Below are 17,641 nucleotides of genomic sequence, written 5' to 3'. Positions count from 1 at the left end.
TGCTTTTACAATAACCATAAAATGAGACAATTTGTCTCATTAAATAGATAATTACCGCTTTGTAACACTGTCACCTTGACAGGTTCTCTACTCGAACTGTTCCTTTTTTTTATGCTTTTGAAAAAAAAATTGCTGAATATTTTTGACACCTTTGTCAAAAGCCTCCAGCTGGAGCGGCTCATACCTGTGCAATCATCTGCTCCATTGACTTGTTACATGACTGAGCTTAGTGTTATCTACATGACAGTGAGAGTGACAGAGATAAAAGGGGAGTAGCTGGAGCTCCGGTGTAGCCCACAGGTATAAGGTGTGTCTTCACCTAGATGAGGCAGATACAGGGCTATCACTTCCCCGCTGATCCCAGATCCGTTGTGTCTGTAAGAGGATTTTTTCACAGTTAATGAGACCGCTCGGATAAATGTTCTGCTGGATGAGAGATGGTGAGGATCTGCTGAACAATTATTCCTGAGAGAATCCTTCAAGAAAGTTGGTAGAAACTTTGGAAGAATCCTCAGAAGAAATCAACACCAGGAAATACGTGTAAGAATGAATAGGTGTAAGGCAGTGGGGAAAATCAAGAAAAGACTTGAAGATGCCAAGAACAGGTGGGCAAGGCTAAGCAAGCCAGAGTTCTGCCATAATGAGAGTGCCAGGTTGGCAACGGATGCCCTCTTGGATGGTGGATCTGATGACTACCAAAAGATCCTTGCAGAAGAAGGAGAGGTGGACTTCTTATCGAAGCAAGAGATCCAATATATTATGGACAATGTGAAGGAACCGTACTATGCCTATGAGAGCCACGCGGAAAACAGCGATAACGGGTCTGTTCAAAATGGGAACCATTCCCACCAGTCCGAGAGTTATTACCCTATAAATTCGGAGAACAGCGAGACCACCACTCCACTCCACAACTGGAGTTCAGAGGAGAAACCTTACCTGAAGGACAAGTCCAGTGCCACCGTGTACTTCCAAACCGATAAGACTAATAATATCAGGGAGACCATCAGAAGGAGCATACACCGAACCGGTCAGGTAGGTATCTAGTACGGCATTAATGTTAGCATGTATTGGGCCTGAAGTAGCCATTTATCTCTTTGAGTCTGTACCGTTAATGTAGGATAACTCATCAGTATATAACTGCAGTATTTAACTTTCTGTTAACTAATTTCTGTAAAAAGTATTTTTTTTTTTCAATTTTGCTTGAAATTTCAGAGCTGAATTATTCCTTTCACTCTTCTGTGTAGATCCCTTAAATTCGGATTACCGTTTATTCTGCCAAAAAGGGAAAGTACTCTCCATTTTTCATCCATGTTTGGTCCTTATGTCTTGCTTTACCCTTTAACATGGCATCCATTGTTCTGACATGCAAAAAAAGAAAAAAAAATTAAAAGCTAAGCTTAAGTTTCCATGATGGGATTTTTTATATTCTTTATGCTACGTATTTTTGTGCTGTTTTGTGCAATATTGAAATCCGCAGCACGTCAATTCCTCTTGCGTTTAGTATACGCTTTATTTTCCCCTTAGACTTGAATGAGATGAAAAAATTCCACAGATAAAAAAAAAACATTTTCAGCAGCAGAAAGCCAAAAGTGCTTAAAATCCACCTGTGACTATCAACAAAGTTTCACGAAACCTAAATAATAAGAAGTACCCAAAGCATAGCAGTAAAAAAACATGTAAAAAAACTCACAAAAAATGCAATAAAAAAAATTGGGGCAGAAAATCTGCCGCATCAAAAATGCACCAAATACTGATCATGGGAACTTAACCTTCCACAATGAAAAACGGACAGCGCTCAGGTGACACATACATGTCTGTATAATGTCCAGTTTTTTTCATGGACTTATTGATTTCAATGAGAGCTTAATCATTGTCTCAGATGAAAAAATAAATATATGGAGTTTTTTTTACATGCATTTGGATACATGATTGCCCTTTGGACTAGAATGGGTTAGAGTTCTATGTGATAAAAATACGAGTAGAACTCTTAAGGGAAAATGGATGTCTGACTGAGGCCCTTATTACCACTTATTGCTTCCCTTGGATATACATTAGCAGAGGAAGATTCATATATACGGTATATATATATATATATATATATATATAATGCTAATTGACAAACTCCGCTCAGCTACCTCTAAGGCCTAATTTTTCATTTTCATTGAACCCGTCGGAGTTGCATTATTTAATACTTACTAATAGTTCGCAAGTAAAGGAGGAGACGGCAGCACTCACCGATCTTCAAAGCAGGTGATACTTTATTGCAGTAAAATCTTTACGGCTCGGGGGTGCATTTACAACAGAGTGTGCAGGTCAAACGATGGCCGTTTCGCGCCGCTCAAGCGCTTCAACACAAACCTGTTGAAGCCCTTGAGCACCTCGAAACGGCCGTCGTTTGACCTGCACACTCTGTTGTAAATGCACCCCCGAGCCGTGAAGATTTTACTGCAATAAAGTATCACCTGCTTTGAAGATCGGTGAGTGCTGCCGTCTCCTCCTTCACTTGCATCTGCATTGTTATGTTCTCTTGGTTCAGCACCCGACATCTAGTGGCTGGCTCATGCTGATAGCTAATGTGTTCACTTATTCAGCGTCGGTGGTGCGGTCATCTGTTTCTTGATTGATGTTACTAATAGTTCGACTTGCAGTCTTATGTAAGATCGCACGTAACCTTTTATAATATAATATGATTTGTGCTAAATGATAAACTCAGTCTAAGGCCTCATTCAGATATTCAGGATCTTTTTTCAAGCACGTGAAAAATTGTTCAAATAAAGTTTATTCTAAGTTTCATTAGTTTTTCTTGGATGAGGAAAAAAAAAAGTTTCTCCAACTTTCCCCATCTAGCAATCTGTGAAAAATGAACAGATTTAATTGGCGTACCATCAAATTTCTTTTTTTTTTTTACGGACTTGCTTTACGAATTTTGATCTGAGACTCCGACCAGTATCAGACATATGAACAGACCCATAGACGATAATAGGTATGGATTTTATCTGTCAAAAATGGACGTGTGAATGAGCGCTTAGGAGGGAGGACAGATTTAGCCCTGTTATATTTGTACATATTATTAACATTAATGCTAGAGAACCCGGCAAACAACTAAGTTACTACCAATTCCACAGGTAACGCTGGGTGACAACCCCTGAGGGAGTTACAACAATGACTATGTGGGTTGTCAGCTTTTCCTAGAAACAGACTCCTAAAAGGTTGATGATATGATAAAGCTTCATGACACAAAGCTTTCTCGTTGGAGCGTCAGCCACAATAACTCCTCCGCATGTCCTGCAGGCACACCTCATTAACTAAACGTAAGGTCACTAAAATGTATAGGTCAATGCCATAAGAGTGGGGTAAAGCTGGAGAACAGGTTCTTACAGGATGGTAAAGTGATCCGGGTAAATCATCGCTCAGACCAAAAGTCAGCTCCTCAGCAACCACCTCCTACCCCCGGGGTACGCTGCCCTATGACTCAGGGTAATAATAATGATCTTGATGGATTCCATTGAGTGATAGGATCATGTAGACACAGATCAAAGCCGCCAACCTTGTGTGACCCAAGACCCCAAACCGGTCCTGTGACCCCGTCTCTGTCACTTATTAAGTTGAAGGTGATGGATATACAACTTATCTCACAGCAGAGCTGAACTTAAGTCTTTGTCGTTGCATTACTTGCACTTTGTGACAACTATCTCAATTTAAAGGGAAACTCCATTCTCAACGACAATTTGCACACAATATAAAATGAACATAAAATATGCATAATGTAGTTGTTTCCTTCTCTGTTCACAGCTATAGCTAAATTCAGACAGCAGTGCAGTGTGGAAGCCCAGATAATAGAGCATGAGTTAAAAGGGACCTGTCACTAGGTTAAAAGGGGACAGTATTTGCTCTTATTTTATTTCCTCTACTCGCAGGAGTATTAAGTTTTTGTTGTTTGTTTTTTTTAAATCCACCATACAGTTCCAGAGATATGGGCCTTTTTATTTAGTACTAATTGTTATGGACATTGGGAAGGGGGTGTGTCTCACCGGATCCTCTTGGGTGTATCATTAGGCTGCCCTGTTTAATTACCCTGTGAGCACCGCCCCCTGGGAAAGACCCAAAAAATTAGCATGAAATAAATAGACTAAATAGACGTGTATCTCTGGAACTGTATGGCAGAATTAAAAAAAAAAACAATTGAATACTTAGGGGAGCAGTTGGAATAAATTACGACAAATAATGGACACTTTTGACCTGGTGACAAGTCCTCTTTAAGGACAAGTAGGAATCCTGTACGGGAGTTTGGTGGGTGGTCAATTGACATGTATTCATTACGCAACTTTTCCCCCACCTGGCACTGATAATCCCTTCACTCCTCAGTGATGCAGCACTGCACATTGACAATGTTTGCTGAACATCCTTGAGGATTAACATCTTTGCTTTTATTCATTTGTTTGCTTTTGTTCCTAGACATGAAATGACTTGTTGCATAAAAACTGCATTAAAGGGATTAAAAATCCACTGTCACGTACCCTATTGGGAAAGTCTGTGTTAATAGAGAGTGGGGGTGTCTTGGGTTATAGACCCTAATTTTTTGCCCAGAGTGGAAAGCTGATAAAAAGAGTGTTTCTCACTCTGGAGGACCCATCCTGTGCTGTATTACACATACAAACCATTGATATGGATGGGACTGATGTAATACTTAATTTCTCCTGTGGAGGTGCTGCAGGGAAACTGAACACTTACTTGTCAGTGTACCTTCCAGATCACAGGTGATCGAAGCAGGATTCCATGTGATTAATTTTTATGGGACTGTTCTGTCAGTATAGCTTGCCCAAAGTGAGGACACCCCATTTATTAGAGGGAGTATTCAGCTGTATTGGTCAAGTCTTACCCTGTGAAACTTACTCTAATGGCTTATTATGGGGAGTTGCAAGACCTAGTAACCCATTTATAACATCCATATGCCCAAATGCATATTTCCCCACCATATAAAGTTCATTCTATCTAAAGGTTTCAATACCGCCATCCAAACCCACCAATTTGGGCAGGACTGGCTGACCCTCCTGACTCTCGCCCAACAGTCTCTGAATTCTAATACCCAACCTTTTTCTTCTCCAATATGGTGGAGTGGGAACTGGAAGAGATAGATAGCGGTTAAAAAAGGGTTCATTCGACCGTTACCAAAGGTATTTGGTCATCTTTAGGCTCCTTTCCCATGCCAGGTGCAGAGTCCCTAAAGCATGTTTGTTGAGTGGAATGGTCTTTTTTTGCTGGACTGTGTAAACAAGACTCACGCTGCCGAGAACACTGGCAGCCTATGCGCACTATTACAGATCATTCAGTGGGATCTACCTGATGAATAAATAGTGACCAATCGGTGTTTTGGTTATTTTAATGCTACCGGTCGGTGGCAAATTTTTGTGATCATAGCAGAATTCTTTACTTTGAGCTTTGAGTGCCTGTTTTTTTCCACTATGCTGCAGCTTTAAGACAGGAAATGATTCAACAATAGTTTCTGCCTTATGGCGATTTCCAGCCCTTTCACTTTGTAACCCATGATGCGATAATATGTCGTTTCCTGTACAGAACAGAACCCTTAATTATCCCCGGACGTGTGCTCTTCTGCCTTTCGTGAAATTTCAACATGCGTTGAACCAGGAAGATTTGACGATATTTTCAGGACATGAGAACGAACAGCCACCAAAATTTCTGCAAAAATGGTCTTCCAGTAGGATGGTCTTCTTGACGGGTCTAGATCATAGATGTCTTCCCAAATTTGTGGTCTTTATTCCATGTGAATGGCAATACCTATGGACGTGTTTACGGTATATAAATGGATGGTCTGGGTCTGCCAGACGAAGAGACCGTCTTCTGTTTGCAAACTCTCTACTTTCCATTATAAATAGGGATTTGAAGTGAGTCCCTCTATGATGTCCATATGCTCTATAGGGTTTATGGAAAGGGATTATTCTTATGAGGATCTATCACGTGAACGAAAAGTAAGCATAGACCATTGACTGTTCATGTAATTCTCTACTCAATCCTCCCAACACTTCATAGATGGTTGGAGCAGCCATTAACGTTCCCATATGGGCTATCATATCCCTTGTCTCCACTGTAGAGGACTCCAGTATCCGTGATATTCTTGTCACCTTACATCTTCGATCCCAAACTTTGATCCTAAAACTAGGAAAGCTATGGGAAATTGTCCATTGATGTTATTTTAGGACTGTATGAGAGGACCATAAACTACGAGGAGGTTGATATTAAATAGGGAATCTGACCTCCACATGGCCACAGGAAGCGAGTGACAAAGCAAAAACTCAACCCCAAACCTGTACTGTATGAAGGATGAATGTATGGATGTGAAACAATATTGTAGTCTGAATGACTGTATGACGTTCATGCAAAGTGAAAGAGGAATTAAATCCATAGTGGTGCCAATAGAAATGTGTTCCAGGCCATTAGTATTATAAACGAGATCATGTGTATGCTACAACCTGGTTTATCCATTCCTGACCCCATTGCTCCTAGATGATGAGAACGTGTGTGAGACTTTCCTTTTCTGCATTTATAAGCTGGCCGTACACAAGCTATTCGATCAGCCAACCAACCGTTATATGTCCCGACTCACCCATACACATGAGTGGTTGTCTTGGCCAAGCCTTCATGTGTTTCAATGGGGGCAGACGAGGAAGCTGCTTCCCGACATTTTTGGCAGAGGCTAAGCTCCCTTTAAAGCAAAAGGATCTGATGTTAAATTCCAATGGGGGTGGAGAGTTAGGGGACACTCGTACACTTTATGCTCAGTTGGTCCCATAAAAATTGGGGGCACGCGAAATGGTGGGGAAGGCCATCGAGAGCCCAAGCAAAAATTGACCTGAATCCCAACATCCAGTATCATAATGTTGGGCCCATTTTGACTATTGCTTATTTTCTTCTCCTGTTCCATGGACCCGACTAAATGTTTTATTGTAAAGTGAGTCTGCTGTAACGTCCAAGAGGCTCCTGGCAAACTGAGTCACCTCCGTACTTCAGGAAGAGTTGGCAATTCTTCAAGGCAGCTAAAAAGACTCCTGTAAAGCAATACTCCTTCAACCTTTTGTTTTATTATTGCTGTGATGCCTAATCTAGGGGCACATTCAGACTGCTGAAAATGGGAGTTGATGGCGTGTGCCCCGACATAAAGTGAGCACAATTATGCAAATAAAATTTCAAATGATCTTTTTGTGTGATACAATTGAAGTTAATGAGAAGGTTATAAAAACAGGTTTTGTCAGCGGTTTTTATTTAAAAAAAAAAAAAAACAATTGAAATTGCCAAAAAAATTGTTAACAAAATATTTATAAAAGCTCAAAAATTACTAAAAAAGTATTTAAAGAAAACATTAACAAAATGTGTCAGGAAACGAAAACAAAAAAACTGTAGAATTAAAAAAAAGCCAGCGTTTCCTAAAAGCAGGTTCCAGTTCAAAACCTCAATATTTTTGATAGCTGGAAAAAAAACATAGAGTGAACATACCCTGAAAATACTGGAGTGATTGATCGGCTCCAAATGGGGTTGACTTCTGCTGGACCTTTAGGGTCCAATAGAGCATGAGAGCCACTAATGGGTCAGTTAAGATTCATGTCTTCTGAACCTGTTGATTTTGGCAGGATTGACCGGACCATCTAATGTGAACGGAGGCCTCATAATGCTTTCCTGATAGATAATCATAGAGCAGAGAATGATCCGGCATATTTCATTACAACCCCTTGTATTAATGTGGCTGGCAACTTAGTCTTCTCCAACACATGTGCAACACCCGCTAGGGCCATGGGGTACTCTGAACCGGGTAGGACGATTCTTAAAGGGGTGGTCACGGCAACATTGACCTGGTCCGTGGCGGGCAATAAAAGTGATGAGGGAATGTTTGTAGGGGATTTCACGTGACGCCACCTGTGGTGTTTGACAATAGGTAGCCAACGCTGCTTAAGGGCACCTCTGGGGCCGATGGTGTCGCAGCTGAGATGGTTCTGCTCCCCACAGGTGGAGCAAGGCCCCAGGGCTACGAGTACAGTCAATCAGGGATTGTGGACGTTGGGGTGCAAAACTGAGCGGGTGGAAAAAGGACTTAAGGGCACAAACACTGTAGTTTCTTTTACCTTTAATGGTAGATGCAGTCTGGGGCACTAGTGACAGGTGGTCATGAAGATCCCTGCAGCCTGGAAGCATTTCAGGGTCCACCTAGCCAGGTGGATTTGGCGGCCTTCCCTCTGCGCTGCTCCCTTGGTCCTTAGTGCCTTAAGTTCCCCACTCCCCACAAGTCCCTGTTACAGTCTGTCCATGAAATGGAACATTTCCCCGCATGGCAGGCAGCTTGAGCCTGTTCCAGGTGTCACTCTCTCGTGGTGACTCCAGGCTCTCGTATGCTGCTGTGCCTCAGGGTGTCAGCTGGGGCCAAGAGACCTGCAATCTCCGGCCCTCCAGTTTTAGTTGCTGGGACAGCAGTTCCCACACAACCACGGACTCCGGTGTCTGGTCTTTGGTGCTCAGTCCTGGGGTGAGCTCAGTCGCAGCTCCAATCCCCCAGATTCTCTTCACTTGCCTCTTCCTCCTTCACTGTCTGCTCACACTGACTCACACTGACTCTGACTCCTCTAACCCCGCCTCCAGGCCAGAATTTATACGGAAGCTCCCCCAAAACAGGTGCTCCCTGAGAGCTCCCCCTTCTGGTCTCGAGTCTGGAAAGGTGTTGTATGCTGAAGTTACCTGGTAAGGGGACCCCTCTTTGCCCCCAGGCATGACATCATCAGTAGGAGGGGTCTGCCTAGGCATCAGGGCACCTGTATCTTTGACCTCCGGTTCATCATCATTTTTGCCCCCTGAGGAACCGTATGACGGGGAAACGCGTCGGGGCGTTTGCTGACAGCTAAGTGTTGTTTTTTTGGGGCTAACACCCTCTTTATTGGCTGTCTTTTGAACCATCTATTTCTGGTTACCTGATTGTGCATGTGTACCGGCACCTACCGTTGGCTATCAGTGCTCACTGGTTATCGTCTGCATACTATTCCATCTAGTGTGCAATCGAGTGTATTTTTCTATTATTATTTTTTCTATTCCGGTATGGCATTTTGAAAACCACTGTGTGCTTATAGATACTAGCAGCTGTACTAAGATATATAATATCATTGAATATTTCTAATGCACTGACTATGACTACTGTTAATTATTACCAGGGAGGTGCTGCCATGCACATGGTTTATTTAAGATTGAACCAGGTCATCTGTTAACTATATATCTCCCCTCCTACTCTCATCCCGTTATTCATGCACACAGCTGTGCAGTAGGACCGTTACATCAAAACGCTATGAGCACATGATTTTTTCTGCTCCTATAATGTTTTTCTAGCGTTTTAAAAGTCCTACACGGGATCCTAATGCAGGAGGTGGATATAATTTTTTGAGCACCTTAGTTTTTTCTTACCCTACGCTTTCTTTCATTTCTTTTATTGGCTCATTGTTTTCCCTCCTATAGTTTGTTAGTTACTTAACAAGGGTGAGCAGGTGTTAGCCGCCGCGGAGTGGGGGCGCCAAATAATCTATCAGGGTGCCAACCTCCACTGTTAGGAAGGGACAGCAGGTAAGCGCAGGATTATTGTATTAGGATAGGTGCACTAGCAGATTCATATATATATTTATTTTTTTCTGTTTTCACTGGGAAGTGGTATTTTTAAAGATTATTTGATTAAAATATATTTTTAAGGACTTCCGGGAGGCGGAGCCTGGAGATGGCCGCATCTTAACTGAGCTCCTGACCTGAAAGGGACATAAAGCTGACTTTATTCTATAATAATCCCCCTCAAAGGTCAGGATAAGGACCAGACAAGGGTCAGTGGAGGCAGACCCGGCTCTCTGGTTCCCCGGATTTCTAAGGCGCGGATAGCGCCGAAAGCACCGAAACATCTCCCCTCGTGGCTGGAGACCAGCGGCTGGAGAAGAAGCCGCTGAAGGAGAGCGATCAGAACGCTCCATTCGCTAAAGCGGACTTACCAGACAGCCGCGGTAAGGAGAGGAGAGAGGCGGCGTAGAGTCGCGGTACCCCCGGTGTGCTGAAGCTGAAGGGAAGCGGACGGAGCCGGCGCGGGGGAGGAGGTGGCTGAGCGTCCGGTGCCATCTTGCTGAAAGCGCGCCTGTCACCACGTGGCTGGCCGCACCGAACCACAGCAGCGGACGAGCGTAGGAGAAAAGCCGCCCTGCAGCTGTGACAGAGGAACTGTGAGGGGCATCGCTGAAGGAGAACAGCAGCGTCTCTGGCATCAGCCAACGGTGCCAGCGGAGGTATTGTGCAAAAGAAGCATGGGAGCTGAGAACGGGCGGGAGCCATTGCCCAGATACTGGGCTTTAGTGGGTCTTCCATAGGAGGATTATTGGGCCCCACAGACTCTGTTCCTTGTTAAGCAGGACCACTATTTGTTTGCAGGGGGGCATTGCAACTCCTCCTGGCACAGAACGCTGGGGAAGGGCTTGGCAGCAGGGCTTCAGCAGCTCACTAGACTTTTCAATCTACTATAAAATGTAATAAGCACATTTAGCGATATCACTGACAACTTCCCTTAATTCTCAGGCATCTACTTCAACATGGATAAATTTGTAGGTAAAAACGTTAAACCAGGTAGGGGCTCTACACGCAGCCAGGCAGGCACATCTCCTACGTCACAAAACGTTGAAGCTGAGGCCCAGAACCCACAGTCCATTGCAAATGCTATTATTGATCGGTTGATGCCTGAGATTGATAACAGACTAGCAGCTTTTCAAAACTCACTGGACACAATTGTTTCACAAGTTAATTCTCAGGGAACGCGAATAGCAGAAGCGGAACAAAGAATCTCAGATCTGGAGGACTCCGCTAAAGTCCTCAAAGACAAACTAGATAGTAAAGATAAGGACATCTCAGACCTTGTGGATAAGGTGGATGATCTTGAAAACAGATCCAGATGCAATAACTTGAGACTCATAGGCCTTTCAGAATCTGTCCCCCCCTCGGATTTGGTCAAAATAACATCAATATGGCTGCCAAAATCCCTTGGAGTTTTACCATCATCAGGTGCAATAGCCATTGAGAGAGCACACAGACTGGGACCTCCGAGGGGAGGAGGCAGCGATAGACCAAGACCAGTCATCTTCAATGTATTGGATTTTCAGGACAAAATCCGCATCTTAGCAGCTTTTAGAAAACAACGTTCCCTGTTATATGAGAATCACAAATTACTCTTGTTCCAGGACTACTCGGCCGCCTTGGCTGCCAGACGTAAAGCCTTCAACCCCGCATGCAAACTTTTGGTGGATAAGAATATCCGGTTTGGCTTGCAGTACCCTTCAACTTTACGCTTTGACTTTGGGGGGAAGAATTGGTCTTTCAGTGATCCAGAGAAGGCTTTGAATTTTTTGCAAGAAGAGTCCCGGGCACTTGCTAGCCCGGACAAAATCTGAACGAATAGAGCTGTTATAATTTGTCATTTTCTAAGTGATGTCGCGTTTATGTTAATACCTTTTTGTCTTTAATAGGCATGTTATTTTTTCTCGTAGTGCTCACTCTGTGGATGAGCACCTTGGTTACAGTTAAAAAGTTTGAATGGTGCATTTGCACTACTAAAGCAGGATGGCACCATTGAAGCTCTAAAAAACTATAGGGAGAAAAATACTTTATCTAAAAAACTAATTAAAGCTGCCAAAAAGGAAACAGAGAAGCACATTGCTAAGGAGAGTAAAACTAATCCCAAACTGTTCTTCAACTATATCAATAGTAAAAAAATAAAAACTGAAAATGTAGGCCCCTTAAAAAATAGTGAGGAAAGAATGGTTGTAGATGACGAGGAAAAAGCTAACATATTAAACACCTTCTTCTCCACGGTATTCACGGTGGAAAATGAAATGCTAGGTGAAATCCCAAGAAACAATGAAAACCCTATATTAAGGGTCACCAATCTAACCCAAGAAGAGGTGCGAAATCGGCTAAATAAGATTAAAATAGATAAATCTCCGGGTCCGGATGGCATACACCCACGAGTACTAAGAGAACTAAGTAATGTAATAGATAAACCATTATTTCTTATTTTTAGGGACTCTATAGTGACAGGGTCTGTTCCGCAGGACTGGCGCATAGCAAATGTGGTGCCAATATTCAAAAAGGGCTCTAAAAGTGAACCTGGAAATTATAGGCCAGTAAGTCTAACCTCTATTGTTGGTAAAATATTTGAAGGGTTTCTGAGGGATGTTATTCTGGATTATCTCAATGAGAATAACTGTTTAACTCCATATCAGCATGGGTTTATGAGAAATCGCTCCTGTCAAACCAATCTAATCAGTTTTTATGAAGAGGTAAGCTATAGGCTGGACCACGGTGAGTCATTGGACGTGGTATATCTCGATTTTTCCAAAGCGTTTGATACCGTGCCGCACAAGAGGTTGGTACACAAAATGAGAATGCTTGGTCTGGGGGGAAAATGTGTGTAAATGGGTTAGTAACTGGCTTAGTGATAGAAAGCAGAGGGTGGTTATAAATGGTATAGTCTCTAACTGGGTCGCTGTGACCAGTGGGGTACCGCAGGGGTCAGTATTGGGACCTGTTCTCTTCAACATATTCATTAATGATCTGGTAGAAGGTTTACACAGTAAAATATCGATATTTGCAGATGATACAAAACTATGTAAAGCAGTTAATACAAGAGAAGATAGTATTCTGCTACAGATGGATCTGGATAAGTTGGAAACTTGGGCTGAAAGGTGGCAGATGAGGTTTAACAATGATAAATGTAAGGTTATACACATGGGAAGAAGGAATCAATATCACCATTACACACTGAATGGGAAACCACTGGGTAAATCTGACAGGGAGAAGGACTTGGGGATCCTAGTTAATGATAAACTTACCTGGAGCAGCCAGTGCCAGGCAGCAGCTGCCAAGGCAAACAGGATCATGGGGTGCATTAAAAGAGGTCTGGATACACATGATGAGAGCATTATACTGCCTCTGTACAAATCCCTAGTTAGACCGCACATGGAGTACTGTGTCCAGTTTTGGGCACCGGTGCTCAGGAAGGATATAATGGAACTAGAGAGAGTACAAAAGAGGGCAACAAAATTAATAAAGGGGATGGGAGAACTACAATACCCAGATAGATTAGCGAAATTAGGATTATTTAGTCTAGAAAAAAGACGACTGAGGGGCGATCTAATAACCATGTATAAGTATATAAGGGGACAATACAAATATCTCGCTGAGGATCTGTTTATACCAAGGAAGGTGACGGGCACAAGGGGGCATTCTTTGCGTCTGGAGGAGAGAAGGTTTTTCCACCAACATAGAAGAGGATTCTTTACTGTTAGGGCAGTGAGAATCTGGAATTGCTTGCCTGAGGAGGTGGTGATGGCGAACTCAGTCGAGGGGTTCAAGAGAGGCCTGGATGTCTTCCTGGAGCAGAACAATATTGTATCATACAATTATTAGGTTCTGTAGAAGGACGTAAATCTGGGGATTTATTATGATGGAATATAGGCTGAACTGGATGGACAAATGTCTTTTTTCGGCCTTACTAACTATGTAACTATGTAACTATGTGTGGGGTTATGGGAGGGGGGAGGGATCTCTGCATGCGCAAACATAATGATCAGGTCCTGGGAGGTCTTTCACTCACTCGCTGGGATGGGTGGGGGTCTCACACACAGTATTTATACATAAATCATAGAGTTATTCGCAAGGGTATTGGTTAATGGCGGATCAATCTGACAAAGAAGTTGCCGCAATCCGCGCTTTACAATGGTGCTCATGGAATGTAAACGGGCTGAATACCCCAATTAAAAGGAAAAAGGTTTTAAATTTTTTACAAAAACAAAATTTCCACATCATCTTCCTACAGGAAACTCACTGGATTAAAAATAATCACCCTTCTTTACTCAGCAGAAAGTATACGCTCTGTGCTGAAGCTTCTTTTTCCAAAAAACAACGAGGTGTAGCCATATTAATACATAATTACCTTAAATACGAGATAACTGATACACTGGAGGACCCACAAGGCAGATTTCTTTTGGTTGGAATCGTAATTGAGGGTATGCATTTTAACTTAGTTAACATCTATGCCCCTAATACACCTGAACCACAATTCCAGACTAGATTGTTGGAGAGTTTGGCGGGGTGGGAGATGTCTCGGATAATTATGGGCGGAGACTTTAATGACGTAGCAGACGGGACCATGGATAGATCTGGTTCTGGGGTCACTCACGGACAAGGACGAGGGAATGGCATCCAATCACTCTTGGACCACCTAGATTTGGTCGACGTGTGGAGAATACACCATCCCCTGGATAGGGACTACTCCCACTACTCTCATGTACACGATTCCCACACTAGGATTGATTGTTGGCTGGTGCACTCGTCATTAATACCCCTAATTACACATTCAAACATACAAAATATCCATATATCGGATCATGCCCCAGTAACATTCAAATCTAACCTAACAACCCCAATACATCAGGAGAGGAAGTGGCGTTTTCCTTCGTACCTTTATCAGTCGGACGATTTTAAAAAATATTTACAGATGTCTTGGGAGGTCTATAAGGGTGATAACCATGCTCATTGCAATGACGCTCATTTGTTTTGGATGGCCTCTAAGGCCGTATTGAGGGGCCAGATTATTTCATATGTCAGTCACAAAAAAAAAGAATTGATGAAACGCGTAGTAGACACACAAACATCATTAACTCAGGCATACAAGGACTTTAAGCTAAACAATACACCAGCAACAAAAGAAAAATTCTTAAGGGCTAGGGAGGAGGCGGATGCGTTGGCTCACGAAAGGGCCTTGTTCAACTTAGACTACCAAAAACATAAATATTTTAAATGGGGCAATAAACCAGGGAAGGTGCTGGCATCCCTTACACGTCCATATAGGAAAGCAATGAAAATACATAAAATCAAACGACGTGATGGTCACATTTTGGCAAATAATGAGGAAATAGTAGACGAATTTAGAACATTTTTTAGTGAGCTATACAGCTCGGAGTCAGAAGGGGAAGAGGCGAGTGGGGAGTTTCTTAAAGATCACCTAGCACCGACACTTACAGATGAAGAAAGGGAGGCCATCAATTCTCCTATAACACCCTCGGAGATTTTACAAATTATAACTAAACTGAAATTATTTAAGGCACCAGGCCCAGATGGGTTCAGCAATGAGCACTATAAAATCCTGGGAACCAGCCTGACTTCACACTTGTGTGAGGTATATAATAGCATAGTTGAGTTTGGCCACCTTCCTGATCGGTTCAACGAGGCAGTTATCATTATTCTTCCAAAACCAGGCAAAGATCACTCGCAGGTTGGGGGATATAGACCAATATCGTTGTTTAACTCAGATTTCAAAATTTTCACAAAAATTTTGGCTGACAGATTGCAAAGAATTATCCCTAGTCTGATCTCACCACAGCAAACTGGGTTTGTACATGGGAAATCCATCACATACAACATCAGAACAGCCCTGGGAGTCATATCTTATTGTAGAGCGAAACGACTTATGAAGCCTATCGTAGTTAGCCTAGACGCCGATAAGGCGTTCGACAGGGTGGCGTGGGGTTACCTGTTTGATCTGTTATCATTTAGAGGGTTTGGCTCATGGTTCTGTAAGGCAGTTAAATCTATTTATAAAAACCCGCTGTCTAGGATGTCAGTTAATAACACATTATCTAAGCCCTTTTAAATCCAGCGTGGGACACGCCAGGGTTGCCCTTTGTCTCCCCTTTTGTTTAATCTGGCATTAGACCCGTTCTTGAGAACATTACAGAGTGAGGCAACATTTGAGGGGGTGAGAATGGGAACTACATCTATAAAGATCTCGGCTTTCGCAGACGACATACTTTTATTTATTGCGAATCCAACTCTGGCAATTCCGGCTATCATGATTATCTTGGAAAAATTTGGTAAATGTTCTGGTTTCAAGGTTAATTATAGCAAGTCTGAGGCTCTGGCGGTTTTCAGATCTGGGAGGTCGAACGATCCCTTATTTCCATTTCACTGGAGCCAGGAATCTATTAAATATTTGGGGATAAGATTGCCTGCAGACCCCTCCATCTTATATAGAGTAAACTATAAACCTTTGATTTCTTCCATAGTTGGTCTTCTCCAATCGTGGAAGCATTTTACATTATCATTTTCAGGTAGATGTCATTTAATTAAGATGATAGTATTCCCTAAACTGTTGTATGCCTTTCAGACTTTGCCACTGCTCCTGACTAAGGCAGACCTTAGTATACTAAATTCAAATTTTCGTAAATTTATATGGGGGGGGGGGGGGGTGGCAGAATGCGCATAGGTCTTTTTAAATTGCAGGCGACAAGGGCAGAAGGCGGTATAAATTTTCCTGATCTGGGTAGATATAATTTAGCAGCCAATTTCAGGTATGCCATTGACTGGATAAGGGGTGTCTCTCATTATGCCAACATTGACCTAGAACAACAATTTTGCCCGCACATCTCACTGTCGGCATTGTTACATCTGAAGGGGGAGAATCTCCCATTAGAGTTACGGGATCATCCAACTATGTGGCAAACGGTGCTGACCTGGAGACATTGTAGGAAAATTTGTAAATTAAGGGCAGGTTTGTCTCCATATCAGCCTTTCTTGTATAATCCGGAGTTCTTAAGGGGCTCCGCACCATCTTTCTATAGACGTCTGGCTTCTCAGGGCTGTAGGCAAGCAATCGATCTATTGGATCTTAACTTTTCGGTACTAACCTTTGAGGCGGCATCACAACGCTTCCCACTATTTAGTAATAACCCTTTCCTTTTTCTTCAGGCGCGTAGTCTAGCACAGAAGTGTCAGCTGAGTGGGGGGGCGGGGAAGGGGAGGACAAACCTGGATGGATTTATTAGAAATGCAAGATCACAACCGGCATCCATAAGCAACATCTACTTAATATTACGAAAAAAATGGACGTGGGAAGGGAAAACTACAGGAGTGGCTAGATGGTTGAGGGACTTCCCAGGTCTCAAGGTGGAGGATCTTCTTGACGCTACATTAGCGCAAAGGAAAGTACTATCATATAGTAGCTACACTGACATGGCTCTACTAATTTTACATAGAGCCTACATCACGCCATATTTGCAGTTTAGGATGTCTCCGGTCTCAGTCTACTTGTGTTCCAAATGTAAATCCCGAAACACGGATATTTATCACCATCTGTGGAGCTGCCCGAAGATTCAGGAGTTGTGGGGTAGTGTTCATGATGAGTTACAAAAGTTGTGTGGAGTCAATTTCGCGCTTACCCCTCAATGGGCTATTTTTAATATTCTAGATGAAACACAAAACAAATTATCTAAATATATCAAAGCTACACTCATGATTTGGGCCTCGGCGACCAGGAAGAGCATACTTCATTTATGGTTAAATCCAGTAGCCCCGTCGCTTTCGCTTGTTCGTACAAAAATCCAATTCATTTTTAAAATGGAATGGATGGATGCCTTGTCTAACAAAGAGAAAATGGTAGGCAAATTTTTGTCTACATGGTCTTCTCTCATCCCGTCTCTACCCTTGGAGACTAGGGAGAAGCTGAAAGCACAGTTTGAGAACACACAATGGTATTTGTTACAGAGAATAGGCGGCAATTCACCAGTTCCATGAC

The 17,641-nt window shown here is 42.7% G+C and overlaps 1 protein-coding gene across 1 annotated transcript in view; it reads left to right on the top strand.

Annotated features, from left to right (window-relative positions):
- Positions 1-330: 330 nt before the first annotated feature.
- The window catches only part of FAM83A (family with sequence similarity 83 member A), a 39,547-nt gene continuing 22,236 nt past the window's right edge, over positions 331-17,641 (top strand). The window contains exon 1 of the mRNA XM_069731862.1: positions 331-1,032. Within this exon, the coding sequence (XP_069587963.1) occupies positions 547-1,032 (486 nt within the window). The 5' untranslated portion in view covers positions 331-546. The remainder of the gene's footprint in view (positions 1,033-17,641) is intronic.

The sequence above is a fragment of the Ranitomeya imitator genome, chromosome 6 (assembly GCF_032444005.1).
Source record: "Ranitomeya imitator isolate aRanImi1 chromosome 6, aRanImi1.pri, whole genome shotgun sequence".
In the NCBI taxonomy this organism is placed as follows: Eukaryota; Metazoa; Chordata; class Amphibia; order Anura; family Dendrobatidae; genus Ranitomeya; species Ranitomeya imitator.
Note: the sequence above shows the minus strand (reverse complement) of the source record. Positions and strands in the feature narration are given on the sequence as shown.